Raw genomic sequence first — 9,894 nt, forward strand, 5'->3', positions numbered from 1 at the left:
AAACACCCCCCCCACCCCCCCAAAAAAAAAAAAAAAAGCCAAATCAAAGTTTTTATTTGCATGGCCAATTATCATTTGCACTCCTTGCAACTTTAACGTCCCTTTAACAAGTTCTAAAACTTTTGTTGCAAAAGGAATTAAAGCTGCAACACTGCACACGTTCTTCAACAGCCACTCCCACAACATCTAAACATGAAAGATGTTTAACGAATGACAACACAAACGGAAATACTAAGTTCCACCATTCAACACAGTTCATGACAGTGTCTTTAGGGTTCAGTTGAAGGGAAGGTAAACTTCTAAAAAGGTCAATTCTCCTTCCCCCCTATTTTATAATGTTGGTGGTTTTAATCCATATTTCTTTGCAACTTCTGTCTGAGCATGGGCAGCATCACAGAGTGAATATAGATGAGCCATCTCCATTTCCGATTTGGCCAGGTTAATAGCTTTGTTGAACATGTCAATGGCTTTCTCCATGTTTCCTCTAAAAGAACAAACATTTTCAATGTCTCAGATTTAACAAGGACCTCAAAGACTGTAATGAAGTTAGTAAAAGTGTCTCAGGAGTCTGACCACTAAGTTTCAACTACGATTCTAATCAAATGCTGCTCTGTAACAAAACAATGCACATAGAAAACACTCAATGAATGTTAGCTACTATTACAAATACTATGTACTTATACCTCTCCTAGTCCTGGTTTACAGATAAGAACAGTGAGAGTAGATAAATGACTTATTTAAAATCTTCCTGTCTGGTTCCTACGTTCTACGTGTCTTCTACATCACCAAGCTCCTTTAGAAAGTAGTGACAGCCTCACGGAACACTAATGGCATTTAGGGGCCTGACTTTCACAGACCTGTAAGCTCACCTTCTTTCTGCCTTATCTCTTACTACCATATCCCCACCATCCATGCACTTGTACTCCAGTCACACAGGTTTACCTGAGCTCCTTGAATGTGCCATACATTTACACTTGCAATAATGATCAGATTATCTATTACCTCTTTGCTAGATTCTAGACAAATTTTCACCTTTCTAAGGCACAGTTCAAATATCTTCATGAATATTTCCTGTTCTCTCTTTATTGTTCCTATAGTTGTCATTCTATGCATTAGTCAGATGAATATATATTTGTTTATACCACAGTCTTACTAGATTCTTAACAGACAACTCTCGATTCCTAGAACTTAGTACAATGCCTAGTAATTAGTATCTGTTTTTTGAGTAAATGGATAAATATGCTGGGTCAAAAAATATAATTTACCTCTTAAAGTAAGTATGGTTTGGCTTTATATACTTACCAAGAACTGGTTTAAGTAACTAGTATTAGCTATGTATATATGAATGTAATATTACAATAAATATTTAAGTCTCTATTATATATATATGCCAGTTGGATTCTTAAGAAGTACAATGTACCTCTGGGGTGACTGTACTTAACCTCATACTATAATATATGGCTACATGATAGCTCTAGAGACAATTTAAGTGCAAAGTGTTTTTGCATGCTCAGTATTCTAAAAAAAGTCCACAGATTTGCTCAAAAAAGATTAAGAACTGCTACCTCATCCTATTCTAATTCAAGAATATTTCATTCTCATGAACAAATTGGCAATTAAATAATATTTACACGTAACTATCAATATAGAATGGTTCAAAAGAAACACAAAACTTTCCATATATCTACTCTGCCTACTCTAGAGCTGACAGGACTCCAGGAGGGGCTAAATGACAAGAAATTAAGACAGCTCCTACTGTCACGACAAATGACAGTGGCAAAATCAGTTACTTTGGTATCAGTGAAATAAGGGCTCATATCCTGTTTCTATTGCTGGCTTACTGTATAACCTTGTCAACAGTCAGTTTCTACACTCTTCAGTTATACTGAGTATCATGTAATCTCCACCTTTATAAAGACTGGGGTCAAGATAAACTGAAATAATATTTGGAAAACACCTTAAGTTCAGTGCCTGGCCTAGAGTAGGTACTCAAATGGATGGCAATGCCAGTATGAAGGCGGTATACTACACAGAATGCTATGACAAACAGTTATCACCTGTTAATGGCAGATCTCAAGTGCAACTCTGGATAAACATTTACACAAAACAGTAAGTTATGGAAAATCAGAGTTGCAAAAAATCTTACCCAACTCCTTGATTTTAAAGAAAACTCAGGGGCTCAGAGATGATGTTGCAACTTGCCCAGTTACTTGGCTAATTGCTTCTTTGTAGCAGGATCCAGATCTTCTGGCACCTGGCTACCAATTCTTAGCTATACTGCACTGCCTAAACACATTGCAGGCTTTTTTTTTTTTTCCCCAACAGGAATAATACAAGTGAAAAGAGGAAAGAACACACAAGAGGTATTAGAGATCATGTTTCCCTTTGTGTAGTGCATATGCCTGACTTAAACAACTTTTATAAGTGTGACTTTTAAATTGGAAAAATAATGAAACAAGGCACATCAAAGTTGTGTAGTTTTGAGGGAAGCTTGCCTCAAAGGGTGTAACATTAAGACTTAAAAACTTAATGGATATTGACAATGAAATATCTGTAATGAGAATAATGAAAAGATAAATATCTATGGAGCTGCTCTAAATTTCCTAAGAACAGATTCTAGAAGTTACCTTTGCACTTCAATAGTTCCCATGGTTTCATAGGCAAAATCACATTTATTGTCAATTTCAATAGCCTTGCTGATAAGCTCCAAACCTCTATCCAGATCTTGCTTCCACTGAAGTTGAAGTAAACTGCAAACACAAAAAGACAGTCAGATGGGACTATGGGCCAGTATCAACAGGAATATAAGTGCATGACTCAATTTCTGCCCTCAGTGAATTTATAATTTTAATTTACAAAGAAAAGCAAAATCTAAAACAGTATATAATCATCAAATTTTTACTTCTCAATTTAATATATTGGCTTTGAACTCAATTCCTTATGAAAAAAGTGTCCACGGAAACAACCTAAGTGTCCATCGATGGATAAAGAAAACATAGCATGCGCACCCATGTACACACACACGAATATTACTCAGCCATAAAAAAAGGAAACTCTGCCATTTACAACATGGATGGACCTTGAAGGTATTATGCTAAATAAGTCAGACACAGACAAATACGGTATGACCACATATATGTAGAATCTAAAAAACCAACAAACTCAGATTGATGGCTGCCAGAGGTATGGGGTGAGGGGTGGGTGAAATGGTCAAAGGCAGTCAAAAGGTACAAACCTCCTCCAGTTATAAATAAGTCATGAAGATGTACAACATTGTGACTATAATTAATAATACTGTATTGTATATGTGAAAATTGCTAAGACATCTTAATTTTTCATCACAAGAAAAAATTCTGTAACTATAACATGTTAGACATGATAATTTCACAATAAATATACTGAATCATGTACACCTATACCTCAGTAAAAAAGAAAAAAGTGTCTAACAGTTTAGGCTCTATTACCTTGCAAGCTAAATTTTTTACTTTGTATAAATTTAAGGTTTTTTCAATAATTCAAGGACACAAAAATCAGGAAAAACATGTTTCCTATTTTGATACAAGTAACATTTGACAAGATGTTCAGAACTGAAATACTTAAGACAGAGTGAAAATAGTACATTTACTGTTATATAAGAATGAAATGTAAGATTTTAAAAATTAATAGTGAAGCATCCATAGCTTTAAGAAATTTGTCAGTTAACTCACTGATGCTCCCTATACCACAGTCCCCTTCTTCAGTGACTGAAAGAAAGCCATCTTATTACTGTGCAAGAAATTCTAGTTTCTTACTGGAACAAACAGAAAAATACATACCCTTTATGAACATATGTTGTGGCATTATCTGGTTCCAAATCAATACATTTATCATACATTTCATCAGCTTTACCAAATTGTTGTTGATCTGTTAATGCCTAGGTAAGGAGATATTTGTTATATTAAGGTTACAGTCAACCGAAGCAGTTAAAAGTGTATTGCTTATTATTAAAATTTACTTCATTTATCCATTTATTACTGAATGATGTTTTGAAGATACACACTTAGAATGTTACAACTTAATTCTTGGGGTTTTTACATGGAATTGTTATAAAAATGAAATCTTAACTGTCCTCTTTTTGGCAGTGATTAAATGCAATAGCATATGTGGTCAACTGTAGAACACATAAAATCCCACTCTTGGTGCCAGTTCTAATATCAGGTTCTCACAGGGACATTCATGTCACTTATAATTATCCTAAAACATCCTAAGAGAATTTAAAGACAATATTCATTTAAAAGCAGTTCAGGTATGTGTATTGTTATCCAAGTCATTCCTTAAAAATTACTGATAAAAGAAAAAACAGCTACAATCAACTATTTTAAGGCAAATCCCATAACAGAAATGGAAGCTTTGATTATTGTAGATACCAGATCACGCTCAACCTGTAACACTGAGAGTTGGCCAGCATCTAAGCCCAAACTGAGTTTAAAAAAAAAAATTATACTATGTAACGACATGTGTGTGCATATACATATATAAAGTTACATATAACTATATATATAGTAAAGCAAAAATCAGAAAAGAGGGACCAAAGAATAGAAATTTTAGTACAAGCTGACTATAATAATGCTAGTGTTAACAGGAAGACAGCTCAAGAAAGCCAAAACCTATTTTGAAGGTAGCACAGTGACAGGGAAATGTGCAATTAAGAAAGCTCTGCGAGAGCTGTTCCTAATATCGGTTCCTTTAAAAGCTATTCAGTGGCCTCTCCTCTTATACCTGTTTATAGAAATCTGCACCAGAAAGCCCTTTTGAATTTCAGTGATGCAGATGGTGTTGTCACTTTCTGGTTTGTTCCTAACATAAGGCATAAACGCAAGTGTACCTATTCAATAGAAACGTTATACAATTATAATGTGCATTTGTCCTATTTTAAGTTCACTACAGTCCATAAAATTTTATATAGTACATGCTTTCACAATTAATTCAATAGAGCATGTAATCAGCAACTAATGTTTCATCTTTTTTATTATCACCATCCTGCCTAGGAATTGTAAGAACAAAGACTGAATAGACAAGATTATTTCTAACTGAAGTGAAAGAATTTCTGGGCTGTACTTCATACCCCAAAGAATTATTAGAGAATTTTAATCTCTAATAATGCAGTGATATATAGAGCTTTTAGAGAACAGATCCAGCACAAATCAGTCTTGTCAAACTCCCTCTTAATAAACTCTCAAAAAAAGTTTCACCTTTAACTTGACAAAAGATAACATGAAGGAAATTAAAAAGAAAAGCAACCTTAATGGTTTGGAGGTAGGATCTACCACAGATGGTCATTTTTAAATGATTCCTATTTCTGTGATATATATAGTTGGGTCTGAAAACATTTCTTTGGAACAACAACAACAAAATAAGATAGAAAAGAAATTATACAGAGTATTGAGATGGACTGTTTATATAGATACCAAAAGCAACTTTTAATGTAAAAAGACTAAGAGAAAACAGTTATTCAGATATCATTTAGTTGGAGGAAAAAAGTCTTAATTGTGGCTATAAGAAGCTAATCAGTTTCATTTAAAGGATGATTTAAAATTAAGTTTTCAAAGACTTCAGACTACAATTAAAAAGTGAAAATAATTCAGATTTAAATCTTTCTTCCCATAGCTTCAACTGTAAACCAAGAACTTAAGACAAACCAAAGAGAAGTTAAAATAAGCTGTTACAGCCTGTCAAACCATTTAAAAGAACAATGATCAAAATAGGAAAAAAAACCCTCTCCAAAGACATTTTCCTGACCAAATGAATACAGCGAATTTTCCTAAGGTGATTAAATTTTAAAAATCCAATCCAAATGAAAACAGGAGACAAATGCTCTGCTTAAGTGTCCCCCGTCAAGAGCTTAGGGCCAAAGTTTTCAATTGTGTAACATAGGAGCCGCTCTTGAGGTGATTCTGGACCATCCTGAGGGTCCAGAGAATCAAAGGAGAAACAAAGCCATCTGCTTCCACAGAAGCTGCAACCAGGAAAGCACCGTTTTCTGATTTCCATACTGGGATTCAGCATACAAATGCAGTTCTTTAAAAAAAGGACTGGCAACTGAAAAAATATGAAAAATCACAGTTACCTGGGCATATAGCGCATAGCCTTCAGCACACTTGGGAAATTTCTTTATGACCTCTTCAAAACCTTTCATAGCTGCTTGGATTTGTGAAGAATTGTTTCCTGTATATGCCTGGCGATACTGTTTAAGAAATCAAAAAAGCCTGTCACATCAAGAACTAAAAACTCATGAAATGTTAACCACAAAGTCACACAAAATGACATAACTACTTCCAGGAAAGCAGGTGATTTTGCTAACATAATTTGCTGCATCTAACAGGGTTCCAAGGAAATAGCGCAGCAGTAGGGGATCCAAAGGCCATGTGCAGCTAGGACTCGCAGCCACTATACAATTCCAAGGTGTTCAGTACTCTATTAGAGGCACCCTAACTTGTCAGAACTTAACTTTACATACAAATGGGGGTTTTATATCTAATTTATTATAACTTTACTAAAAGTGTTATAAAGTCCCTTTAATAACATTTTTCATCTATAATTTGCAGGATGGATTACATTTATAATGGTGATCCCATAAGATTATAATGGAGCTGAAAAATTCCTATTGCCTAGTGACATAGTTTCGCGAAATCATGACACAATGCATTTGTGTAAGTGCACTCTATGATGTTCACACAATGATGAAACTGCTTAACACATTTCCAGAACAAATCAGTCATTAGGAGGTGCATGACTGAATATATTTGTGACTCAATTTCATCCTTTAAAAAATTCTTGTTAGGACCTCATGTTTCACTATAAATGGATGTATTTTACCTGATTTTCACTTGTATTTCTGAATATTAATAATTCTAAAAAGGCAAGATGAAAAAGCAGTTATTTCCTCAAAATGCTTTTGTTCTTTGTACTAGTTTATGGTACAGAAGCAAGGAGAATATTGCTGTTCAAGGGAGCATAAAAATCAGGGACAAACATCTATCAAGACTGAGCTCAAATAATACGTCCAGAGAAATACAGGAGCAGTACCTTAATGAGCATATGTATATACTTCTACTTCCCTAAACTAACATGATTTCCCCCCATCTGCATCCTTTGGTGGGGGGCAGTGTGGGGGGGAAGATGACTTTGTAGACAATGAGATTCTCATTTTTGTTAACAATGGGGAAATGTTTAGAAAAATACAAAAGAAACTAGAACCTACCAAAGCAAAACATTTCTGAGCTTGTGCCAGAGCAGACTCAGGTCTTAATCTAATACATTCATCAAAATCTGCCACTGCTTCTTCAACTTGATCAAGCAATATTTTCAGCTAAGGAAAAAATACATAAATAAATGCAATTCAAACAGATGTACCATGTAAGTATGCACTGTTTCTTATCACAGCTCAGCATAATGCTAAGCGTGTACTGATTATTCAATATAGAATTATTTTCTAGAAACAGTGACCTAGAATATCTTATAATTTTAAGTAAAGATTTTAAAACTTAAAACAAGTGTCCAATTTTTAAAACGCTATAAACCTACCACTTTTGCACTGAAATTTTGATCACTCTTAAGCAAAAAACCCTTCTACAAAACTAGACATTTTTAACTGAAATTTCAAAGCAGACCAGACATCAGATAACCAGCTTTCAAATTAATCTTAAAATACTATCCAGTAAGTATCGAAATGTAAAGCGCTTAAAGAGGTTATCTCAACACTTCTTAATAGCCTTCATACAGAAATATTAGGTAAAATTCTCCATTAGAACTCCAGCCTTTCTATCATATAGATAGCCCATACTTTCCACCATAATGCATTTCAAGAAGTCATGTTAAACAAGCAGATTATACATCCACATTTTCCCCAGATGAGGCTAAAATTAGGAACTGTTTTCTTCACTATATATTTTTTACTAAAAATGCAGATCATAACTCCATTCAGAAGAGATTTTTTTTTTTTTTTGGTACTGTTTGGATAGTCTAGGCTAATTATTTCCTTATAGGAAGAAGCCCACAAAAATATTATGTTGATTCTAGCATTAACTAAAAATGCTAATTAAATGTTTTTAATGTTATTCATTGAAAACCTCAAAACCAGGAACACCTGAAAAACTTGAACTGGCTGGCTAACATTTGTAGCCTGCCTTTTCCATTTTTAAAATAATATCAAAATTATAAGGACAGATGTTGAAATGAGAATAAATGCTAAACCAAACTGTAAACCACTGTGATACTTTGTTCACAGATATCAGAAATGATATAAGAAAACTTTAAGACTCGAATATGGCATAAGATTCCTCAATACAAAGGTCAGAACTCTTGGTAAGAAGATAGGTTTACCTGTCCTCGATGGTGATAAACATCTGCATTCTGAGGGTCGATGTCAGCAGCCATGTTGAAGTCTTGAGTAGACAGCAGAGGTTGCTGCTGTTGCATGTACATACTGCCTCTTTTGATGAGAGCGTTTGCTCGAAGCTACATGCCCAAAATGAGAAAAAGTTCATCACTACTACTTTTTATTCCAATTTAGTTTTTTAAAAAATAACAGCTGTATTGAATTGTATTTCACATACTGTAAAGCTCACCCATTTAAAGTGTACAAGTCAGTTGTTTTTAGTACATTCAGAGTTGTGCAACCATCACCATCTAACTCCAGAACATTTTTCATCACCCCCAAAAGAAACCTCATACACATTAGCAGTCACTCCCCATCTCCCTTCTAATATGTCAATCTACTTTCTATTTCTATGAATTTGTATATTCCAGAAATTTCATAAAAATGGAATTGTACATTATGTGTTCTTTTGTGTCTAGCTTCTTTCACTTAGTATGTTTTCAAGGTTCATCTGTGTTGTAGCACATATCAGTACTTTATTCTTTTTTATGAAATATTCTGTTGTATAGCTATTCCCCATTTTTTATTCATTCATCAGTTGATGAACATCTGAGTTGCTTCTACTTTTTGGCTATTACAAATAATGCTGCTATGAACATTCATGTATGAGTTTTTATGTTGACATATATATTCAATTCTCTTAGATATATACCTACCAGAGAACTGTTAAGTCATATGCTAATACTTTAACTTTTTGACGAACTCCTAATTTCCAAAGGGATTTTACCATTTTACATTCCTGCCAGCAATGTGTGAAAGTTTCCATTTCTCCATACCCTCGCCAGTACTTTTAATTGTTCATCATTCTGTGCTTACTGCTATCCTAATGGGTGTAAAGTGATACCTCATGATTTTGATTTGAATTTCCCTAACAGCTAATGATGTTCTTATTGGCCATTCATATGTATTCTTTAGAGAAATATCTATTCAAGTCCTTCATCTATGTTTAAATTGAGTTGTGTTTTTAGTGCTGACTAGTAGAAAAGTTCTTTATATATTCTTGATACAAGCCCTTTATCAAATATATATGATTAGTGAATATTTTCTCCCAGTCTATGGAATGTGTTTTCTCTTTCTTGATGGTATCCTTTCAATCACAAAAGTTTTAAATTTTGATGAAGTCCTTTTTTTGGGGGGTGGGTGGTGAATTGGGGGTTGCTTGTGCTTTTGGTGTCATATTCTAAGGAACCATTACCTAACCCAAGGTGATGAAGATTTCCTCCTATGTTTTCTTCTAAGAGTTTTATAGTTTTAGCTCTTACAATTTAGGTCTCTGATCCATTTGAGTTATTAATTTTTGTACATGGCACGACAGGCATCATTATTACTTGCCATTAAAATGAAAAATTGATCATTAAAGCAAGATACAGGTTTCCTCTCTATAAACTTTTTTAAAGGCAAAACTACATGAAAATGTCTTCCTGAATGAAACAAGAATGCTCCCACAATTATAATAAAAATACTAACAGAACAAAATG

The 9,894-nt window shown here is 33.9% G+C and overlaps 1 protein-coding gene across 1 annotated transcript in view; it reads right to left on the minus strand.

Annotated features, from left to right (window-relative positions):
- Positions 1 to 37: 37 nt before the first annotated feature.
- Positions 38 to 9,894, minus strand: part of TOMM70 (translocase of outer mitochondrial membrane 70) — a 32,893-nt gene continuing 23,036 nt past the window's right edge. Inside the window, exons 7-12 of the mRNA XM_006916550.3 lie at positions 8,362 to 8,496; positions 7,241 to 7,348; positions 6,107 to 6,223; positions 3,816 to 3,913; positions 2,628 to 2,750; positions 38 to 484 (exon numbers count right to left, since the gene is read on the minus strand). Coding sequence (XP_006916612.1) covers positions 331 to 484; positions 2,628 to 2,750; positions 3,816 to 3,913; positions 6,107 to 6,223; positions 7,241 to 7,348; positions 8,362 to 8,496 — 735 coding nt within the window. The 3' untranslated portion in view covers positions 38 to 330. The remainder of the gene's footprint in view (positions 485 to 2,627; positions 2,751 to 3,815; positions 3,914 to 6,106; positions 6,224 to 7,240; positions 7,349 to 8,361; positions 8,497 to 9,894) is intronic.

This window comes from Pteropus alecto, unplaced genomic scaffold, assembly GCF_000325575.1.
Source record: "Pteropus alecto unplaced genomic scaffold, ASM32557v1 scaffold164, whole genome shotgun sequence".
Classification (NCBI taxonomy): domain Eukaryota; kingdom Metazoa; phylum Chordata; class Mammalia; order Chiroptera; family Pteropodidae; genus Pteropus; species Pteropus alecto.